Source organism: Equus asinus, chromosome 3 (genome assembly GCF_041296235.1).
Source record: "Equus asinus isolate D_3611 breed Donkey chromosome 3, EquAss-T2T_v2, whole genome shotgun sequence".
In the NCBI taxonomy this organism is placed as follows: domain Eukaryota; kingdom Metazoa; phylum Chordata; class Mammalia; order Perissodactyla; family Equidae; genus Equus; species Equus asinus.
Genome location: NC_091792.1, coordinates 86,605,529 through 86,629,397, shown reverse-complemented (window position 1 = coordinate 86,629,397; position 23,869 = coordinate 86,605,529). Strand labels below are relative to the sequence as shown.

The window sequence follows — 23,869 nt, the reverse complement described above, 5'->3', positions numbered from 1 at the left end:
TCGTTAACATTTAGATCAGAGTAGATGGAGTTTTCCTTCATTATTAACCAAGCAGCCCAGGTGTAGTTCATGTGGAAACACTTTCTGCTCCTCATTCTTGCTGCTACCGTCTACTAGTAACTCAGACCACAGGTTTTCTTTTCTGCTTTGTTTTCCCAGTGGTTATTGTAAAATGTCTGTCTAAAATAAAGCATTGGAATGCCTCCTGCTTCCTTCTTGATAGGGTGGCTTCAGTAAATTTGTGTATAAGATTACATATTCAGGCTTTGTTTTGTTTTTTTAAGTTTGTTAAACATGAAAACATTATAAATGCATTCTGAGCACTTTTAGGCTGCTACCAGGTATTTATAGCAGTGAATAAGGCTAGCACTCTATCCCCAAGAATAGTACTTGTTAGGTGGGGAATTAAATCTGCTTTTAAACAATTTTCCCGTTTCTATAGAAATTTGGAGATATTTGTACTGTAAGAGTGACACACTGTGGCAAGAGAGAGGTACTTCAGTTTGTGACTGCTTTTTAAAGATAAAGTCCTTAGAGTGATACTTGAATTTTTAATCAAAGAGCTAGTAACCAGAGCCATGATGATGCTCTTTTTTTCATGTAATTATCCAGCAAGTAGCAATTACTTCCTTTTTCATTTCTTCTCCCTGAAAAAAATAACTTTATCATTTTTTGGATGAATGATGTGTTTTTTTTGGTGTAAAATTGAAACAGTACATGCAAGAACAAGGAAGAAAGTAAAGTTTAGCCAAAAAGTCCACCAAAGATACCCACCATTGAGACTTTATTGAGATTCTAGCTATTTATGCTTGCATTTGTAAATTTCGTATTATATAAACAGGGTCTTATTTTCTATGCTCGATAACTTTAGATTTACTAGTAATCCTGCATTTACAGAGTACTTTATATTTCTTAAATGCTTTTTTGGTGAAGCTAAGTAAGTTACAGGATTATTAAATGTTTTTTGTTTTCAGAAGACAGGAACATAACAAGTAGGGTATTCCTACACCTTTCCCTAAGTGCTCACTCACCAGGTCCCCTCCCGCACACACACCTCATGAAGATACTGTGGAATTAAATATTGGGTTTTATTTTTTCTGATGGCTTCTGATCTGTACTGTTTGTATCTATGTCCTGGGAGGTAGAGGGAGGAAGCAGGGTCAGGATACCAGGAGTTTGGGAAAGTTTTTAATTTTTTTTAAAGATTGGCCCCCCACCCCACTCCCCCCGCCCCCGAGCTAATATCTGTTGCCAATCTTCTTTTTTTCTTCTTTTGTTTTCTTCTTCTCCCCAAACCCCCAAGTACATAGCTATATATTCTAGTTGTAGGTCCTTCTTGTGCTATGTAGGACGCCGCCTCAGCATGGCTTGATGAGTGGTGCTAGGTCTGTGCCCAGGATCCTAACCTCCGAAAACCTGGGCCACGGAAGTGGAGTGCACGAACCTAACCACTGAGCCACGGGGCCGGCCCCAGATATTGGGTTTTTCATTTCTTTTGTCTGATTCTTAGCATTTCCATAGCACTAGGTAATATAAACATAATGCTATTTTTTATTTTACAGTTGCAGGTCTTATCTACTGACATAACATTATAGACATAATAACTTTATAGTAGGATTAGCTCTCTTCTCACTGTCTTTCTCACCTCACATGCCCATTTCCTATTCCCCAATCCAGCAATATAAGTTAATTGGTAATTTTGAAGATCATTTTTTAATGTCTACACTGTTATGACTATGTAATTGCCTTTCATAGCTGAGCCATGTACTATACCATGACGACTTTTTTCCCTTGCTCAGCATTTTTTCCCTCTAGTTATTAGTTGTCTTGGTTTTTCTGTGTGCTTAGTTTTCTGGATACTTATTACCTCAACTCTGATCTCTGCCCTAGTTGTCAAATTTCCCCTCAGTTTTTAGACTCTTCCAGTATTCTGTCAGTTTCATCTTCTTGAAGAAGTCTCTTCTGGAGTCTCATGACTTGCTCTGGTTTGGACTGGTTGTGTCATAGGCCAGCTGATAGCTGTGGCCTTGGATCTCATTTTCTTGACATCCTGAGGAAGCTTGTTTTCTCTTTTGTGTTTGAATCTCTTGTTTCTGAATTCCACACATGCCTCTTTATTTATTCTCTTGGTTTCGTTAAGTACTGCCAGCAGGTAGGTGAATAGTAATGTAGTAATGTAGTAGAACTAGCCTGGTTTTGAATACCAGTTCTGACCTTTCCTAGCAGTTTACGTGAACTTAAGCAAATTCTCTCATTTCTCTTTATCTTCATCTGTAAGTGGAATGTAATTATGATACTAACCTATGGGAGAGTCAAAGGATTCAGTAAGATAAATGCCCATTCAATTGCCTGACTCTTAGAAAATGTTAGTTACAGATATCTACAATATTTTGCATTGCAAGCGTTGTATATATTATTAGTGAAATTGAAATGCTGAAAAAGCCTTTGTTGTTTTCTGCTTATCCTTCAATATCGGTTCTAGCCATATTGAATTGAACTTTTTTGGATCAAACCATTTCTCTCTCTCGCTCTCTTTTTTAACCCTCTCTGGGCTTTTAAATAGATTTATGGCTGGTTACATTACCCACAATGTATTAAGACTACATTCTTCCTCCTCCTTTGTGGTAATTTGACAAAGTTCTGTCCAATGAGATGTATGCAGAAGAGTATATTTCAACTTGTGGAAAGTGTCTTTAAAGAATCCTTTCTTCCTATTGGTTGAGATGTCAATATGATGGTAGGAACCACCTATTAAGGATTATGAAGCAATAAAGTAGAAGAATCCTTGATTTGTGGATGCCATGCTATGGTATGGATACCACCATACCAGATCTGAACTGCTTCCTTGGGTCTTCATTTACATGAGGGAGAAATAAATTTATGTTTCATTTAAACCCCTTATGTAGATTTACTGCCACTCATAACTGAACCTAATCCTAACAGATTCATCATTCAGTGAAACTCTTTTCTCAAAAATCTGTCTACTGATGTTTTACATTTGTGGACAGTGTATGACTACTAGATAGATCTAAATTCTACACTAGCAGCAATAATTCGAATCAGCTCTAACATTGGTTGGCTTGTATGGAAGGAGAGGTAGGGAGAATGGCAAGCCCCAGGGAATTAAGTTTTGAAATTTTGACTTCAAAAATATCCAAAAATGTCAAGTTCAGTTGAAAATCTCAGTAACCAACTCAAACTATTGTAACATAAAATAAGGGGTGCCTTTTGCAGTCCCCTTTATTGCCCCTACAAGAATTTTTAAACATAAAAATTAGAATGGTATAGTGAACCTCCGTGTACTCATCACCAGGTTCAGTTTCCAGCCTCTGTCTGATCTTGTTTCATCTATACCATCATCCTCTTCCTTCAGTCTCATGTTATTTTGAAGCAAGTCCCAGACTTCATTTTATCTATAAAAATGTAAATATGTATATCAAAGAAGGTTTTTTTCTGTAAACAAAAGCACTGTAAAATTGTCATACCTATTAAAAGTCACCAGTATTTCATTAATATTAGAAAATATCCATTCAGTGTTCAAATTTCCTGTTTCTTTTAAATGCCATAAATATTTGTTTGGTTGGTTTTTTCCAGTTAGTTTGAATTAGGATCCAGATAAGGTCCACATGCCGATATTGCTTGATAGGTCTTTTTAACTCTCTTTTAATCTATAGGTTCTCCATCCGTCTCTCTCACTTTCTTTTCCTGTAATATATTTGGTGAAGAAACTGGCTCATTTGTTCTGTAGCTTCCGAGTCTGGACTTTTCTACTATAGTTTAACACGTTCCTCTGGTCCAGTATTTTCTATAAAATTATAATTAGAAGGTTAAATGCTCCCACTTGTACTATTATATGGTTCGTGATGTGTTCTTTCATCAGGATACAGTAATGTCTGGTTGTTGCCTTTTTGTGACATAAGAAGAGCTTTTCTCTAGGTTCTGACATGTTGAATTGATCTTCTTTGGGTCAAAACAGTTCTTTCTTATTTCTGACCTTATTACCCTGAAAGGACTTCCTAGATCCTAGATTATCAGTCAGTCTCCTTGGGGAAAGTGCCCATGAAATTTTGTTCTTTCCCTTGTAATACAGTTACACTTAAAATTACTTGTTACATGTCTTTCCCAATGACTATAAACCACATGAGGACAGGGACTGTGTCTGTATACCACATACCTTCACCAGCCAGGATGGTACTTGGTAAAAAAAAAAAAAAAAAGAACATAATAAATGATGGCTGGTTATAGGAAAAAAAGTTTTTGGTTTTTTTAACTTTTAAGGTCTTAAATTTTTTTTATGTAGGGAGGTACTAATTATAATTAAAAGAAAAGAGCTTAGACTTTGGAATCTCTTTTCCTGGTTTGTGAGCTTGGAGATTAACCTTAGTTTATTCATCCAGAATGGTGAATTGATCTTTTTATTGTTGTGAGGATTTAATGAGTTAGTGAATAAAAGACATCTAGTAGTTTCTAGCACATACAAGGCACACAGTGTATATTGCTTCATTTCCTGGTTATTCTCGTTGGTTCTCTCACACACATACATATCATAAAGACATTCACACACTATAATAGGCATGAGATTGGTTTTTTTGGCCTTTAATTTTCGCATTTCATTTGGAAAAAAATATTTTAATTCAAAGTTCTAATAGAACCTCCTTAAAATCTTCAAGTCACTTATTCTTATATATCCTGCTTTTTATGTATAAATCTTTTCCCTGGAAAGCACAAAGTGAGAGGTCACTTTGTGATTATGAATGTTATCCTTGTGTAATTGTAAAGTAATGTGCAAATAACCTTCATATCTCACAAGGCCATTTTATGAAGTACTAAGTTTTGTTTTGTTTTTTGGGGGTTCTTTTGGTGAGGAAGATTGGCCCTGAGCTAACATCTATTGCCAATCTTCCTCTCTGCTTGAGGGAGATTGTCACTGAACTAACATCTGTGCCAGTCTTCCTCCACTTTATATGGGGGTCATTGCCACAGCGTGGCTGACAAATGGTTTAGGTCCACGTGTGGGATCCCAACCCATGAACCCTGGGCCACTGAAACAGAGTGCACACACTTAACCACTACATGACCGGGCCAGCCCCTATGTTTTGTTTTGTTTTGTTTTTTTGAGGAAGATTAGCCCTGAGCTAAGATCTGCCACCAATCCTCCTCTTTTCGCTGAGGAAGACTGGATCTGAGCTAACATCCATGCCCATCTTCCTCTACTTTATATGTGGTACGTCTGCCACAGCATAGCTTGACAAGCGGTGCATAGGTCTACACCTGGGATCCAAACCAGTGAACCCCGGGCCGCCAAAGTGGAACGTGCAGACTTAACCACTGCACCACCAGGTTGGCCCCCCAGCCCTTTTGTTTTTTAATCCTACAGTACGTTAATAACATGGCTTTGGAATAGATCGAAAATTTTGTTTCATAGCAAATTATTCTAGGTTAGATATTAACAATGTATATTATAAGCTGCAGTTTTTATGAAATTCTTAGTATATCCTGTGTTGAATTTCTATTGCTTGAGCTTCTCTGTGATCTTAGAAATACTGTGATCACAGAGATTATTTCGAGTTGTTAATGTGATTCTTGTTGTAACTTGAAAGAATATGCCAAGTAAGATGACATGAATCAAAATCGTGTGTAATTTTATCCTAACAGGTGGTTGTACTTCAGTTTCCTGTATTCAGTTCTGGATTATGGGATTTTTCTTTTTGCTCAACAAGGTGGTTAGCTTCCAACAGCTATTGGGCTTTCTAATCCTTTTCACCAAAAAATATTTTTTTGTAATGTTCTTCAGGTATCCATATGGAGAAATTCTCTTACAGCTTTTACATTTGAAGTATTCAGTGTCTCCTTTAGAAAAATAAATACAAATACAATTTGAAAGAAATTCTTTGAGTTTTCACACGAAACTATACAAGTGTTGTATTGAAACTGATTTTTTTAAAGTTTTATCAAATTATTGAATTGGTCATAGTTAACTTTTGATTCATGCAGTATCTTTCCAAGTAACAGTCTCAGTTTAGGAGTAAAATATCAAGTGACAAATAATAATTGGAGTTTTGCACGCTTGAGGGGTTGTACTTTGATGACAGGTAGGGAGAAGTATGTTTCAGGAGGGTGAGTCTCACAGTCATTTTCATAGGAAGTGACGAGGACGGAGGCAAGAGATCAGGGGCACAGTTACTTCGTTTGGTACTGTTGCCCTTGGTAATAAAGGTGAACCTGAGAGTTTGAAGGCAAAACTTGATAGGAGACATGAACAATTACTTTAGTATTTCTCCTATAAGAGAGCAGCTGCCAGGGTCAAAGTAACAAGCTTCGGATTGTGCATTTGGGAAGATATTTTTTACTTCAGCATGATGTGTTTGAGGTGACAGTAGAATGTATCAAAGTGAAACATGGGAATTCAAATGTAGTCATGAAGAATCAGGTTCCCTTAGCACTTGATTAAAGTCCTTAGTAAAAGTTTAAATTAACAAACTTCTCTCCCTCATAAAGAAATTGAGATTGGCCTTCTGTTTACTAGATTGAACTGTTAAATTATTTTTCTTTTCATACCATAGTTCACAAAGATGTCCAAAACTAATGGCTTATCAGAAGATTTGATATGGCACTGTAAAACACTGATCCAAGAAAGGGATGTAGTTATAAGGCTTATGAACAAATGTGAAGACATTTCAAATAAATTGACAAAACAAGTTACCATGCTCACTGGAAATGGAGGTGGATGGAACATAGAACAACCCTCCATTCTAAACCAAAGGTAATATTTATTGTACACACCTATTCATTATTTTATCCCAGTTGTATAAAAATTCTGGTCTTATTTCGGTATTGTACCTAGGGAACTTAAATCTGGAAGTGATATGAAAACTAATGATAAAAGGGAAACGCAGTTTCCTAAAATGACACATAAGTGGTATATGAATTGTTTTTCATTGATTCCTTCTCCCCCTCCCCAATCAGGGTATTTTACTCCATTATATAATTATAAATTAGAGGGAAGAAATGTTATGGTCTTATATAACCTGTGTTTTCCTTTTCTGGTGACAGATAATTTCATATATAATCACAGAAACTGCAAAGTTGCTTTTAGCTACCCTTTACATAATTTGTTGCTTCAGAAAGTCAGCTGCTTAATTACATCAATGTAAAAATTTCTGTCTTAACTCAATTTTTTTAATCATAAATAACAAATGATTAAAATATGCTATATCAGTGATTAAATGTTTTAAATGCTTTCAAAAGCCCAGATTTTTAAATCTCTTTTTGGGGTAGAAAGACATCAAAAATGAAAAGGACACTTTATTAAATAGATTCTATAAGGAAAGAGTATAAAAAATTTATTTATAAAAAGTATATTCTTGAAAACTGCTTTCAGTAAAATACTTTGTCAGAATTCTTGCAAAAGATAAACACTAAATTGTTTTCATTAAAAAATTTATCCAACAGCCAGTACATAGTAAAATGGCACTTTGGGATTTTAAACACCCATATTTTGCATGGTTTGGGGATGATGGATGGAGGAGATTGTCCTGAACTTTCTTTAAAAGTTTATTTTTAAGTGGTTTGGGGACTCAGAACTGTTCAGAATACTTCCTTTCAAGAAAATGTGTAAAATTGTTTACTGTGATAATATTTATAGTGGCAAAAACATGGAAACAATCCACATTCGTAAAATCAGAGAATAGCTAGAATGAGTTATGGTATATCCATACTGTGCAGTGTTATGCAACTTTAAAACTGAGTTATATCTATTAAGAATATTTCTGGCAGGTATTTAATAAGATTAGCACTAGGATCTCATTAAAATCAGTTACCTTAGTTGGTGATTTTATTTACTACTTCTGGTATTTTTCTAAGTTAATGATCAAAGCATATTTGCTGATCATTGATTAATGAAAAATCAAGCTATGAAAAAAAATCAAGGTATGGTTACTGGCCTTTAATAGTAAGCTACGATGTTTTCTGTGCCCTTCTAGGGTGCTATGGGATGGTGTAGGGAAACGTGATGCAGTTCCCACAAAGAAGCTCTTTTCTCTGTTGCATAGAAAGAACTATGGCCATGTCAGCAAATTCATCTCCTAAAAGTGTAGTTGGAGCTGCTCCTTGTTCTACAGCATTGGATATGGGGAGTTCTTCACTCTACGAGGCTTACCCAGTTGAGTCTACTTTATCATAATTTGGATTTTAAAAAGTCAAGTGCTTTATTGCATCACTTAAAAAACCTCTCTCTCAAACGTACATCCACCAAGTCCTGTTACTTGTAAATAGTATGATCAGGTAATAAACTATCCTTTCCATTAGACTGAGGATTTTCTTTAATGAAATATTTAATAGATGAGAAAAAGTTTTTTATTTGAAATGCTTCTTGGATCTAGTCCAAAGAACGGTTTCTAAAACCTGTGTGGATAGTCTCTTCAGAGCTTAGAGAAAGTCACTTTTAGGGGGTGAAATTTGTTGTCTTGGTTGCTGTTTTTAGCCGAGGTGAGCGTCACACTGGCAGTTTCCCTGGAACGCCAGCGGGGCACCACAGCTCTTAGTATGGAGACGTGCCGCTCGTTCCCTGCCATGGGAAAGGCTTTGTTAGCGCAGAGGAGAAGGTTAAACTTGCCCGAGGAATATGTTGTCATGCTTTTTCTTAGCTGAACAAATTCTTTGTAGCAAAGTTTGCATTGAAGCAAAATTATGTTGACTGTTTATTTTCCTATTACAAATTTATATGAATTCTAACAGAAAAATTCCCTTTTAGAGATAAAGGAAATACAGACATACCATAAATCCTTGTTAAAAACAGTCTTTGCAGGGAAAAACAAAAATTCTCATATGTATCTCAAAACCATTACATTCATGATCTGTATTTTAAATTGTCAAAACTAAAATTGCCTGTAAAGTTAAAATATAATGCAGTGAGGGAAAAGAAAAACCTCAGTATTTCTCCTATTTTATTCCCACTGTAGGTGTAGCTATCTCTCAAGCGTTAGCAATTTGTCTAAAATTTATCAGCTTTAAACTGTTTTAACTGAAAAGATTTCTCACATGTTCAGTAGAAAATATGTTTAATCACGTGTCTCCTGTCTTTTCTGGGCTAAATCTACCAGGGTTTTTCTGATGTTGTCCATCCTCAACCTGGCAGGATGGTCCCTGTTCCTACACAGTGGCTGTCAGACCATTTCCCCTTGATGGGAATGCAAACCAGTGCTGCAGATGTGGCTTGACTACCTCAGAGTACTATGATGTAAACATTTTAGTCCTTTGAAGACCACTATTAGCACAAACTAATGTTGTTGTGGTAGTATTTTCAGCAGCCACATCACACTTAAGGGACATAAATTTTTGGTCAGCTAGCATCCGGAATCTGTTCCATAGGAACTACTTCAAACAAGTCTAGCCGTGTATTTCTGCATTTTAAACTCAAATTGAGCACGTGTGTGTACTCTTGTTTCTATTTCAGGCCTTTCTCACCTTTCAAAATAATTTTGATACGAGTTTCTCTGACAGATTTAAACCCAATTTAATTTTCACTCTGAAAGAAATCATAGTAACTGTCTGTAAGGACTTTTTCACCCCTAGCAAAACAAGTGACTTCAAAATAACATGCTGCCTCTTTTTCTGTCATGATCTCAGAAAATCTTAAAATCTTTTCCTTAGCTGGAAGTAAGAAAACTTTCAGTTTAAAGATGTTTATAGTCTCGAGAAGACAGCACGTAACTACTTGAGAAAGCCTGGGCTGTAGGTCTTAGCATTTGGGTGACCCACATGCTTATCTGGAAACTGGTGGTTGGGGTTCATGTGCAGTCATGAAAATTCTTAGGAAACTGTAGAATATCAAACTAAATGTAAGGAATGATTCCATCTAAATATTAGAGCCTGCTAGAGAAAGAATACAGCTGCCCTTTAAAAATTGTCATAATAAGTGAATTGGACTTCAAAACTGCATTTTCATTGATCCTTTTGCATTCTGAAGAAAGGATTTGTGATGAGCAGTACTGTTGTGATACTGAGATAAATCTATTTAAATTAGATAAATCTAGCAGAGGAGCATATGTACACACAAACACACACCCACAAATACTTAACAATTTTAAAGCAAATATTTCAGTATAACAAAGCTATTTAATGTCCTGATTAAAATAGCTACAAAACTACTTTGTGATTGTGGATGAAACAATTTTATTTGAATGAAAAGTTCTAGGTAGTAAATGTTTATCAAAATTTTCTTAACACTTTTTAAAGTTTTATGTATAAGGAAGAGCATTTTAATAAACTCGTTTCTCAACATGTGTTGGTGATGAAGAAATTGAGTGAAATTTGTTTGTTAAGAATATTTCTTGGCTATTTATGACAGATTGACGTTGGGATAGCATGTTGGCCATTCAATGCATTTATAAATAAGTGATGTTCATAAGCCTACCTTATCAAGTTTCATCATTTTCATGAAATGTGAAGTTTATGTATATGGGATGTCCAAGATATTGGAGAGGACTCAGAACAATCATAGGGAATTCAGTTTTGGTCATAGAGTGGGTGGGTCAGAGAGAGAGAACTTTCTCATGTTTGCTCTTTAGTGGTTAAAGGCTGAGGTCTGGGTAAGACCGGGATTGGATACCACCCTGTGCCACTGCAGGCGTGGATTTGGATAGCTTGTGACCTTGGGCAAGTAACTTTACTTCTCTGTCCCAGAGAACTTTTCATCTGTAAAATGGGGATAATAATAGTATCTACTTTATAATGTAGGTTAAATAAAGTAATAATGCATGTAAAACCCATCGTATAATGTCTGGAATATGGTAAACATTCCAATATTGGCATTTGCTCTTATCGCTACTGTAATAGAAAGAATTCCTTTGTATCTGGAAATTAAGATATCTGTGATAGTATGTTATTTATTATTAGTTTTGTAGTCCAAGAAGGCAAAGACATTTTAAAAAATGAAATGTAAAGACTTAAGCAATACTACTGAGTTTTTCCTACCTATACTTTTAATTTTTTCAAATGAGACGTGTTTTATAGATTGCACATCCCAGAGTTGAGACATAGATTCTGATTTAAGATGGATATCTTTCCCCTCCATCTCTTTTACCTCTGTTCTAATTAAGATGTCTTGATTTCGGAATTTGATCCCTTAGCCATTTATTATACCATAGTTATGTCCAGACCCCTTCCCTGTGTGCACATAGTCTGTGTAACAGGAAATTAAGGGGACAAGATAAAAGCTGGAGAATGGAAGGCATGGCCTTGTCCTAGGTTTGCATGTTAGTGTGGGGTGTGTGCTCTCCTAGTGATCATGAGACAAAGATCCACGTGAGAGAGACTTCCCGAGTTAAAATCTTAGCCATAACACTTTGTAGCTGTGGAACCTCAGGAAAATTACTGAGCCTCATGCTTTTTCATCTGTTAAAATGATGATAATACTTACCTTTATAGAATGTTACAAGATTAAATGAGGTGATGCTGGAAAGTGATATCTTTGTGTATCTGTAATTAATAGATGTTTAGTAAATAACTGTTTGTAACCACTTGAACTTTTAAAAAAAACTATTGTTTTTGTCCATTATCACCCTCCCATTAATACCTTCCAAACAAGTTATTCCCAGGGATTAATCTGTTTATATATTTCCAAATTAAATAAGATTTTTGAGACTTGTCAGGTGTTTTCTACTCACTGTTGTTCATTGATGTCTAGCAAATTTACATTTATACGTAGTTCAAACAGATACACACATACGTCACATGCCAGAACTATGCATGCCACTGACATTAGAGGTGATTGTCATTCATTCAGAAAATGTTAAATCAGCCTGGCAAAGTAGCACATTTTACTTGTGTTTTTATCTGAATACTTTAAGTTCCTTAATGGGCTAAAATCCAAATCAGTACAGTACAATTTTCTAGTGTAAATGTTAGTAATATGTTATCATAGTTAATTCTCTGATCATTTGTGGAACTGGTTAATTTGGTGACATACATTATTACATTATATTTTGTAATTCTTACTGCCAGAAGAAATAAATGAACATGTAAGAGAATTAAATTTGAGAAGATAAAAAAACTGTATTATGTTTTGGGCTCATTTTCTTAAGTAAATATAAATAGCTTATGACAGTAAGTTTAAAGGTAAGACTAGACCTAGGTAATTCAGTTTGTGTGTGCATTGTAGACCTAAACCTCACGTCAGGAAATGAGTGGCGGAAACTCATGAAGTATAAATCTATAATATTTGGTAACTCTCTCTTTACCAGTTTGTCACTCAAGCCCTATCAGAAGGTTGGTTTGAATTGGCTGGCGCTGGTACATAAACATGGACTTAATGGCATTTTGGCGGATGAAATGGTAAGTAGTACTCTATTTCTAGGATTTGTCATTAAAAGACATCCGTGCTGTCATTTAAAAGATGAAATTTTCTCTTGACTCTGTAGTTGATTGTTCTCACCTCAGTCTCTCCTGTTGCCTGTCTTAGCTCTAGCCTCCTCACTGCTCCCCCCAAAATGAAAGTGGGTTTGTAACCTTTCAGATTACCAAATTAACATATGAGTTTAAAAATTAGCCATCATGTAAAAATACCAAAAAATGTCAAAATCACCTGTAATCCTACCACCTTAAGTACTATTTTGGTGTATTTCTTTCTAGATTATTTTCTTCTGCAGATGTATGTTTGTGTGTGCATACATCCATCCATACATACACATACATATATAATTAATACTAAATGATGCTATATTATATGGGCTTTTGTATAGCTGCCTTTAAAATGTATCATAGATACCTGTCCTTGGCAGTGAGTAAACCCACAGCAACATCATCACCATCATTTCTGCCATTTTACTTTTATTAGGTGTGTCTGAGTTTCTCTTCTTTCCCAAATCACAAATGCTTGAAGCTAAGCTTAGGAAGTTCATTACAGCCAGTAGTCTAGGTATTGTCACAGAGAAACTTGATATTTAATCTAACCTTACCTTCCTTCTTCTGGCTATCCTTTTTGAAAAGTGTTTGTTAAAAATGAGTCATGTTCGGGGCCAGCCCGGTGGCACAGTGGTTAAGTTTGCACGTTCCGCTTCAGTGGCCCAAGGTTCGCCAGTTCGGATCCCAAGTGTGAACCAGTTGTCAAGCCATGCTGTGGCAGATGTCTCACATATAAAGTAGAGGAAGATGGGTACAGATGTTAGCCCAGGGCCAGTCTTCCTCAGCAAAAAGAGGAGGATTGGCAGCACATGTTAGCCCAGGGCTAATCTTCCGCCAAAAAAAAATGAGTCATGTTCAGTGGAGAAAATATTTATTGACTATATATGTATTACATTGTGTATAGATTTCTAAAATAAAAATTAATGAGGAAAATGACCCTTGTTCTCTAGTTAGTGTCTAGTAATCTTTAGTACTTTAAGACTATCCCCACATGTACATGATACAAAGATGCACACACATCAAACAAGGATGCTGTTTATCTGATAGAAAAGTGAATAATATATGCAGGATTTCAAAATAGTTATAGAAATTAGTTTAGAGTATAGAACGTTTACAGTTGTCAAAAACTGGACTTGGGAATCAAATCTGAGTTTTGGGTACCAACTTTGCCTTTCATGGGCTGTCTAATCCTTATCAAATGACCTAATCTCAAGCCACTGTTAATAAAACCTAGGTAGTTTTTATATTATAAGATTATATTTAGTATCAAATGAGGTATGTTCTGCGAAACTATATTTGTAACCTGTAAAACACAGTATTTATAAGTTATTATCTTAGTCTGCTAGGGCTGCCATAACAAAACACCAAAGACTAGGTGACCTAAACAGAAAGTTATTTCTTACAGTTTTGGAGGCTGGAAGTCCAAGATGAAGGTGTTAGCACGTTTGGTTTCTCCTGAGGCCTCTCTCCTTGGTTTGCAAGTGTCCTTCTTAATGTGTCCTCACATGGCTTTTTCTCTGTGCATGCACATCCCTGGTGTCTCTTTCTCTTCTTTTAAGATGAGGATTGGGTCCCCATCCTTGTGACCTCATTTAACCTTAATTACTTTCTTGAAGGCCCTGTCTCCAAATACAGTCACATTAGGGGTTAGGGCTTCAGCACATGAATTTGGAGTTAGGGGCGGGGCTGGCAATTCAGTTGGTAATATTTAGCTCCACTTAGAAGTTAACTACCTCAGTAGGCCTTTTAAAAAAGAAAAAAACCCAGTGCTTTATTGATATATAATTTACCTGCAGTTCAGCTTAGTGACTTTTTACATATCTGTACACCCATGTGAGCACCTCCCAGATCAACATTTCTCTCATCCCAAAAAGCTTCCTCATGTTCCTTTTCAGTCATTACACCACCCCTGATGCCTGTCAACACAGGTGAATTTTTTCTGATTTTGAACTTGATATAAATAGAACTATACAGTATCTACCATTTGTTTCTGGTTCATTTGGTGCCTCATAAAGTTACTGAGATTCACCCACGTTCTTAAATGTATCAGTAGTTTGTGTGTTTTATTGGTGTGTGGTAGTTCATAGTATAAATAGGCTACAACTTGTTTATTCGTTCTCCTGTTGATGGAAATTTAGGTTATTTCCAGTGTTTGGCTATTATAATAAAACTACTATGATGAACATTCTTACGCAAATCTTTTGTGGACATACGCTCTCATGTCTCTTGAATATATTAGGAGTGGAATTGCTGGGTAATAGAATAGACATATATTCAAACCCAGTTAGTCATTGGAACATTGTCCTCAGTCTTTCTAGTGTTTATTAAACATTTGCTTTATATAAAACAATTACCAAGATTATACCTTTATATACAATGCAAAGGTCTTCCATATTAATGTGCGTCCCATATTAATTAGCAGCTGAGGTACATCCCGCTCACTAAACTAAGTTGTAGTGTCACTTGGAGATTGTGATCTGTTTTGTTTTATCTGTCATTGAGAACTAAGATCATAGTAGAAATTCTCATAGAGTTGCATTATGGGGAATCAAAAATAAATGAAACTAGAAATTCGCTTTTTTCTTTTGTATTTTCCAGTATTTATTTGGTTTTTGTTTATTTTTAAATTTCATATATTGTCTTTTAAACTTTCAATTTTAGGGCCTAGGAAAAACTATTCAAGCCATTGCATTCCTGGCATACCTCTATCAGGAGGGTAATAAAGGTCCTCATTTGATCGTTGTTCCAGCATCAACTATAGGTTTGTAATACTGTGGACAGCTGTCCTTGTCTGTATAGTGTTTTATATAGGGAAAAGAAAAACCATGCGTGTATGTGGGATTTCTTAGTTTTGGAGGTGAATGTTAATTTCTATGGTCTCCTTACACTTGTTTTCCCCTTGTAGATATGTGTGTGTTTGATTGTACTGAAAGTCTTTTAAAAGAAAATAAATCAAATTTAAGTCAGTTATTTAGCTTGTAAATTATTACAGATCAAGGGCCGTTTGATAGGATCATTTATTTTGTTTTGATAATATTTTTAAATTGCTTTAACGAGTAACTAAGAGAAACTAAGTGCTTTTAAATATGAAAGTAAACATTTATTGAGTGAGAAGTATGCAGTTCATTCCCACTCAGATTACTTTTCCCTTCTTTCTCAATTGATTGGATGTAGAGCAGAATAAGAGAACGTTTATACACATGAACATGACCCCAAAAAATCTCTTTCAGTTAGAAATTAATATCATCTATAAAGATAATGGTTGGTCCTCTGCCCTTCATTTTGATGCCACCTCAAAATCATTTTAATCATCAGGAGTAAAATTGTGAAGGGTCTGTGATCTTCAAAAGTCATCTTGTATTATTTTATAAGAGGACAGTTTCTGGGTATAACTTGCCAAAGTTCAGTGTTCATTTCACTGCGCGCACGTCCCCTATAACAGCAGGTGCGAGTAATATCTCTTTTGTTCATAGATAACTGGTTAAGAGAAGTTAATTTATGGTGCCCCACTTTAAAGGTGCTCTGTTACTATGGTAAGAAAATGTCATTTTCCTTTTAATTTTGGAAATTTTAAAAAATCCTAATAGATAATAAAGTACAAAAAATACAATCAGTATGTGTGTATTGTTTTTAAATTCTAGGTTCTCAAGAAGAGCGTAAACAGATTAGGTATAACATTCATAGTAAATATGAAGAATACAATGTAATTGTGACCACGTAAGTATTGAGAAAAAAAAATTTTTGGAAAAAACGTTTTGTGCAGCCCACCAATAATTTTTTAAAATCTTTAATAATAGTAGTAGTAATATGAGGGAAAGTCTGTGCTAAGAACAATGCAAATAAAGTAATGGAATGACTTATGTTGGGGATTCAGACAGTTTTCAGTTTGGTGTATAACACCAAGATAGCAGATTTTGCTAGTACATTAGGTGATTGACAGTGCTTATAAGACAGTTTTCATAACTTGATTAAAAAGCATTATCTTATAATAAAACTCTCATTTAAACTTGAAGTAAAATCTAAGATATCCCACCAAAATGATTGATAAATATTATAGCTTATAAACAAGTGTTACTAATAACTATGAAATCTCTCTTAATGAAAAATTTGAGTTAGAATAGAAATAAGGATAGAAAATATACTTTGAATAAGTTAATCATTCCTTGGTAGTGACTATTCGGCTTAAATATCTAGCAGAAAACTTAATGCTCTCGTGTTGCAATTATTTTATAGGTTATTTCAGGCTTCATCGTAGCTGTCACTATGTGGTTATTATTTCTCTCTACTGACTTCTATAGGAGGCCATGATTAAAAGAATTCATCCAAAATTTGTCTTAATAAAGTGGACCCCATTTTCATATGTAGTCTTGTACTGCTGGCTGCTATTAACTCTCATTTCTTGGATCTACTCTGTTAGTTTAACACAGTAGTATTAAGTTCTCAACTGAAATGTCTAAGCTTCATGTCCTTTTTCCCTGCTTCTTCATAAAATATAACAGTTCATGAAGTAAAGTGTATAACAATGGCAGATTACATATAAATTGTACCCAAATTGACCTCATCTTAGTTGTGTATAACATTGAAATTTCTTTAGCTACATATTGCATCTTTTATAACTTGGTTAATGTACATCAATAATTATTGGATACAAGTGCATCAGTGTTTATTTGAGCATCAGCTGTGTCTGGTGGTATCTTTTAGATACTGGCTATTAGAAATGTCTAAATAAAAATAATTTTAGAAAACCTTAAGTCCCACTAGAGTCCAGCCTCTTAGCAGTATAACGTTAGAGATTTCTTTTTCTTTGGTGACAGGTATAATTGTGCAATCAGCAGTTCTGATGACCGTAGTCTATTTCGACGGCTGAAACTTAATTATGCAATTTTTGATGAGGGCCATATGCTGAAGAATATGGGCTCCATCCGATACCAGCACCTTATGACGATTAACGTAAGAGAGTGTTCTGTGAATTTTTCTGATTATGATAAAATTTTAGATTATGTATTTTAATGTATATAGTATTTTACATCAGGGGTCAGCAACTTTTTGTAAAGGGCCAGATAGTAAATATTCCATGCTTTGTGGGCTATTCAGCCTCTGTCACTTGTTCTTTGCTTTTTGTTTTCTGGGTTTTTTTAAACCCTTTAAAAATATAAAAACCATTCTTAGCTCATGAGCCTCAACTTACCAACCACTGTTCTATACGATAAACTTTATGAATATCAACTATAATGTCTCTTCTTTCATTACCTCATAAAAGAGATATGAAGACACAAGTTACCTACTTAGAAAATGAAACCATTTGTTTCACATTCTGCCTTAAAGTACAATAGATAATTTTTGTAAATTACTAATCTTTTGTCACAGAATATTAGATTATTAATAATGGTTTTAATTTTTTTCTTCCCCACTGAGGACAGTAGACAAAAAGAATGTGGCTTTAAAAAAAACCTAATCTAAATTTCGTCTTCATTCACAGGCAAATAATCGTCTGCTACTCACAGGCACACCTGTCCAGAATAATCTGTTAGAGCTTATGTCGCTGTTGAATTTTGTTATGCCACACATGTTTAGTAGTAGCACCAGTGAAATACGAAGAATGTTTTCTTCTAAGACAGTAAGCATAAATTCATATTTTATCCAAAATAGGATATTTTGTGTTTTACCTGGGCCATTTTTCTATGTTGTCTCTTTTTCCTGTTTTCATTGTGCATATACACTATGAAATAAGTTTAAGTAGTTGATATCCCTTTATTTGGATGAGTTGGGAAGTCACCCACAATACAGTGGAAAATAATGACTTCTATAATCAGTATCTAAAAGTTTTGGTTTTTAATATCCTAATTTTCTTAAGAATGATAATTTTAAATTAGTAGAGAGCTCAGATATGTAGTATGTGGGGAAAGTTTGAGCATTGTATATTCTTTATTAAAATTAGTCAAGTAAATTAGCATTTTTTTAATGGGTAAAATGTAGAACTGGGCAGAGGTAGATTATCTAGAAAATTCCTCTACTGAGAAAGAAGTACCATTTTGAAATAAAAGTCCGTAAATACAAAAGTAACAATTTCCAAAAGTTACAGTAAAGAAATCCTATCTAGAAGAAAACCTGGTTAGTTTTCTCTCTGTTGCTTAGCAAAGGTATAGTATAATTTTCAAGAACGCCCAAATTTTCTAGTACAGTGATGTTTATCTAGATTCTTGACTCTCTCCCAAGTCACATATATTTTGCAAGAGTTTTCTATGATATTCTTTCACTGCAAATTAACTGCCTTTTTTTCACTAATCTGTTTCCTCCCACTTGATAGCCTGGCAGATCACAGGATATTGGAGATCTCCTTCACATCTTAGAATAAAAGTCCACTTCTTTAATTCTCCAAAACTAACAGGTTTTGACTAGGAAACTATCCTCATTTTTTAGACCACATGCTCTAGCTTTCTTTTGGGACCATTTTCCACAAATAAATACAAGTTTTCTGCCTTTCTCTCTCTCTCTTCCCTCTACCCACCCCCCCACCCTCCAATCCCTTATACACACACGCACACTTTTTTTCATGAGAGTTATCTAGGTGATCAGTAATGACTCCTCAGTTAATGACTTCTGAACACCAGCCTAGCACAGTTCAATTTCGTTACCTCAGCAGAGTACACGATTACATATCACAAAACCTCAAAATACATGTGGAGCCTTAAGAAGTAGATTATAGTCCAAAATTCGAATATGAAGTTCCGTCTAGGATGAATTGAGTTTCTGGGGAAAATAACTCAGATTGTAGTGAGGGAGATTTTCATGTTATTTAATATTGTTATTGTGATCATTTAAATGAATAACTTTTAAAAGAGTATGTTCTTATTTTACTTAGAAATCAGCAGATGAGCAAAGTATTTATGAAAAGGAGAGAATAGCACATGCAAAACAAATTATAAAACCATTTATTCTCAGAAGAGTAAAAGAAGAGGTAACTCTTATTTGCATCTATTTTATTATGATTGGTTTTTAAAACTCTGTTTTCCTCTTTATTTGAATGATCTGCTTCAACTGTTTTTCTTTCTCAGGTTCTCAAGCAGCTACCCCCCAAGAAAGATCAAATTGAGCTGTGTGCAATGTCAGAGAAGCAGGAGCAACTCTATTTGGGTCTCTTCAACAGATTGAAAAAATCTATCAATAACATGGGTATAATCTGCTTGTCACAATTTTATGTGAAAAATAATCCTGTACTGGGGCTGCATTTTGTCTAGTCACGTGATAGTGGGATTTGCTCATTTTAAAAAATTAGTTGGAATTTGAAGAACTAATTTTAAAACTTTTTGTTTGCATTGAGATGTATTTCAACAAACAGCTGTCAGCTTCATTTTTGTTTTTTTTTTTAATGTGTATTCTTTGGATCACAGAAAAAAACACAGAAATGTGCAATGTCATGATGCAATTGAGAAAAATGGCCAATCATCCTTTATTACATCGCCAATATTACACAGCTGAAAAACTCAAGGAAATGTCTCAGCTTATGCTAAAGGTAGGATTTCATATTATACTAACATTAAGCTTTATTAACACTATTAAACATGAAGTTAAATTGTTAGGCTAGAAATCAGATCGTCAAATCTAATGAACATATTGACCCTCGAACCACACAGTTAAGGAAACATTTTTTTTCTTTTGGTGAGGAAGATTGGCCCTGAGCTAACCTCTGTTGCCAGTCTTCCTCTTTTTTTGCTTGAGGAAGATTGTCACTGAGCTAAGATCTGTGTCAGTCTTCCTCCATGTTGTATCTGGGATGCCACCACAGCATGGCTTGATGGGCAGTGTGTGGGTCCACACCCAGAATCTGAACCTGTGAACCCCGGGCCATCAAAGTGGAGCACACGAACTTAACCACTGTGCACAAACAGGCCAACCCTGCTCCAGAAAAATATTTTTAAGACAAAGTTTAAGATAATTTGGGGGAGCTTAAGACAGGCTGACAATCTGCATCAAGTCAGCAGACTATGACCTTAGGGCCAAATACATCTGTGACTGTTTTTGTAAGTTTTTATTCTAACCCAGCCACACACTTTTGTTTCTGTGTTGTCTCAATGCTTTCTCAAAACAAGGATGGAGTTGAGTAGTTTTGAAACAGATCATTTTGACTACAGAGCCTAAAATATTTACTGTCTTGCCCTTTACAGAAAATCATTGCCAGCTCCTGATCTAGACTTCATAATGTACTTCTTTATTTTATTTATTCCTTTTTTTACCAAAAAGATCTCTCAGATTTTATGTCTTGGCTAATGAGTCATTTCTCCCCACTTATTTTCTTCTTTTTCTTTCTTCTTTATCATATTTTGTCTATAGTTTTAGCCAATACTCTTTATTTTTGCTATGTTCTCCCTTATTTCTCCATATAGAGTTTTGTGTTGAAAGCAACCATTTGCTTTTTAATTTTTTTAATATTATTTTAAACTTATGGTAGGTTTCAAACATGTAAAAATAGAGAGAATTGTATAACAAAATCCTCTGCCAGTGTGACCATCACTCATTTTCTACAGTTATCATCTGGCATGACTCTACCCTGGTTTCATCCATACCCCTCCTGGGGATTTTGAACCAAATTCTAGGCAGTATTTCATCTGTAAATATTTCAGTATGTTATCTTTAAAACAGTAAGAACTTTTCTCCCTTGATTTTACCTAAAAAATGAAAATTAATTTCCTTTGCTAAACTCTGTTGCACTGAAATGTTCTTTGATTTAGATATTTTATCAAATGTGAACAATTCTATTAGGTTTTTCTGATCATGTTATAAATTATTTTATATTGAAGTGTATATTGTTTTGTTTTGTTTTGAGGAACCTACACATTGTGAGGCTAACCCAGACCTGATCTTTGAAGATATGGAAGTTATGACAGACTTTGAATTACATGTACTTTGTAAACAGTATCGACACATTAATAACTTCCAGTTAGACATGGACTTGATTTTAGATTCTGGAAAATTCCGAGTTTTAGGCCGCATCTTGTCTGAATTAAAACAGAAGGTATTAAAGAAGAATGCTGCTCCTTTTGTATTTTCCCACTTAGTTAAACTTCTTGAAAACAATTCTGGCATGATTTTACTTTCCTGAAGCTTTAGCCTGTGCTTTTCTGCAGTCTCCTAGAAACTAGTGTTTTGAGCATTTTTTGGATATATTTGGGCATATGTTTTCCTGGATACTTTTCCTCCATTAAAACTCAGAAAGAAAAATAGAAGTTAGTAGAATACATCTATGTTGATGTTTTTAAAAAGTGATCTTGTCATCATTTCATAGCTGGTAATCTGTATGATTGCTTCAAAATGAGTATTTTGAAGCTACTGTTAAATAGTAGTACAGTTTGTGTGTGAAGTAGCTTAAAATTGTAAGATCGCAATCCAAGTAGTGCTTTCGTAGCTATTCCCATTTACTATCCTTAAAAGTCAAAACTGAGAATTAAACTTTAGGTCTGAAGTTTAGAAGTTAAGGTAATTTATTTCTATATAATTTAAAACAAGAAATTTACCCTAGCTATGATTACTTGATTTTTGTTAAAGAAGTCATTAGATACTTATGTCTGATTTTATTTTTCCATTTGTCTAATCCATGTCTGTATTTTCACAGGGCGATAGGGTTGTATTATTTAGCCAGTTTACCATGATGCTGGATATTTTAGAGGTTCTCTTAAAACATCATCAGCATAGATACCTCAGATTAGATGGAAAGACTCAGATTTCTGAAAGGTTGGTATACTTCACTTTGGTTTCAGAAAATCTCTCTCTACCTTACCCTCAAATGGGAATAAATGTTAGAATTTTAAATGTCTAGAGCGTTTGATAGAATTGTATTGCTTGCTTACTTCAAGTCATTACATTAGATGAGGAAAATTTTCGGTCTGAGTTGCATACAAATAGATTTTTAAACAGCTATTAGAATTGTATACTCATCAGTTTTTTCCCCTAACTTTAAAAATTATTCAAAGTCTGAAGTGCCTTATCTTTAAACCAAGGTTGTTTTAAAATCTTGGGCTTTTCACATTTTCAGGGTAATTGACTAAGTTTGGTTAATTCTTTTTTAATTTCCAAAAGTTAAAAAGGTTATCTTAAAAATAAAAAAAAAGGAATGCTTTTTCTACTGTGGTTAAACTGCATGGCATCTTTTGGGTTGTTATTTTTTCCTGTGTTAGAGTAAGGATAGAAGTCCTGCTAGAAGAGAAGAATACACCCCTGTGGTTTGATCCTGAGATCTTAGCTCATCGGGTCTAGTATCTGCAAGTAGCAGCTGACAGACTTCTGAGAAGGTTAAAGATGGAAAAGCCACAGCAGAACTTAGATAAGCCAGAAGTCATTAAACAAAGGACAAAATGGTCCTTTAGGAATTAATCATATTTGAATAGTTGAATTAAAGTAAGAAATAGTAGGGAGATAAATAGTATAGAAAGGAAGTTGGCGAACTGAGAAAGTTTTCAATAAAACAGCTACAGGAAAATAATGCTGAGAGCGGGTATTTACATCTTCAAGTTTATTTTTTATGTGATGTGATTATTTTCAGTTTGTTTTTGTTTTTGTTTTTGTTTTTTTGAGAAAGATTAGCCCTGAGCTAACATCCACTGCCAATCCTCCTCTTTTTTGCTGAGGAAGACTGGCCCTGAACTAACATCCGTGCCCATCTTCCTCTATTTTATGTGGGACGCCTGCCACAGCATGGCTTTCGCCAAGCAGTGCCATGTCCACACCCGGGATCCGAACCAGCTAACCCTTGGGCCACCAAAGCGGAACGTGTGAACTTAACCACTGCACCACCAGGCTGGCCCTGTTTTCAGTTTTAATCGTATACTTTTTAGTGAAATTTAACCTAATATATTTATCTTACAGGATTCATCTAATTGATGAGTTCAATACCGATATGGATATCTTTGTGTTTCTGCTGTCAACAAAAGCTGGTGGTCTAGGAATAAACCTGACTTCAGCAAATGTTGTTATACTTCATGATATTGACTGTAATCCTTACAATGACAAACAAGCAGAAGATAGATGCCATAGAGTAGGCCAGACTAAGTAAGTGTTTTCAGTTGAAATTTATTTTTAATTAAATGACAGTTTAATTTGTCTAGAATATTAGAATGTAGTCTGTCAGATGCCCTGCCTTAGTTTTTATATTTTCAGGAAAATGTGGCTGCTGATGTATTCTATACCAGCAGTGTTGCATGTGAACTCCACTGTGAACCTATTCATTTTCTAGTAATTAAAATAACCTCCTACCCCTACCCCAAATAGTTCTGCCGCTAATGAAAATGAGGTATTATCAATGATCCTGCCCCTTTGAAAAAGATTAATAATTGAAAAGACTTGCTTATTAACCATCTAAGAGCCAGATAGACTTCGTAATATACATACTATTGCTACCCTGTTACCCTTGAGAAAATTGATTATTTCAATTGTAGCTATTTCAGATGAAGTTGAATTTTGACACTGGTCACAG

At 34.8% G+C, this 23,869-nt stretch overlaps 1 protein-coding gene across 8 annotated transcripts in view; it reads left to right on the top strand.

Annotated features, from left to right (window-relative positions):
- SMARCAD1 (SNF2 related chromatin remodeling ATPase with DExD box 1) overlaps window positions 1-23,869 on the top strand; it is a 79,369-nt gene that overhangs the window by 49,250 nt on the left and 6,250 nt on the right. For all 8 annotated transcript variants that reach the window (XM_070505358.1, XM_014838690.3, XM_070505359.1 and 5 more), the window contains 13 exons: window positions 6,564-6,763; window positions 12,243-12,333; window positions 15,064-15,163; window positions 15,876-15,935; window positions 16,044-16,119; window positions 17,217-17,352; window positions 17,882-18,019; window positions 19,265-19,360; window positions 19,458-19,575; window positions 19,794-19,915; window positions 21,227-21,415; window positions 22,013-22,131; window positions 23,263-23,445. In XM_070505358.1, coding sequence (XP_070361459.1) covers window positions 6,564-6,763; window positions 12,243-12,333; window positions 15,064-15,163; window positions 15,876-15,935; window positions 16,044-16,119; window positions 17,217-17,352; window positions 17,882-18,019; window positions 19,265-19,360; window positions 19,458-19,575; window positions 19,794-19,915; window positions 21,227-21,415; window positions 22,013-22,131; window positions 23,263-23,445 — 1,628 coding nt within the window. The remainder of the gene's footprint in view (window positions 1-6,563; window positions 6,764-12,242; window positions 12,334-15,063; window positions 15,164-15,875; window positions 15,936-16,043; window positions 16,120-17,216; window positions 17,353-17,881; window positions 18,020-19,264; window positions 19,361-19,457; window positions 19,576-19,793; window positions 19,916-21,226; window positions 21,416-22,012; window positions 22,132-23,262; window positions 23,446-23,869) is intronic.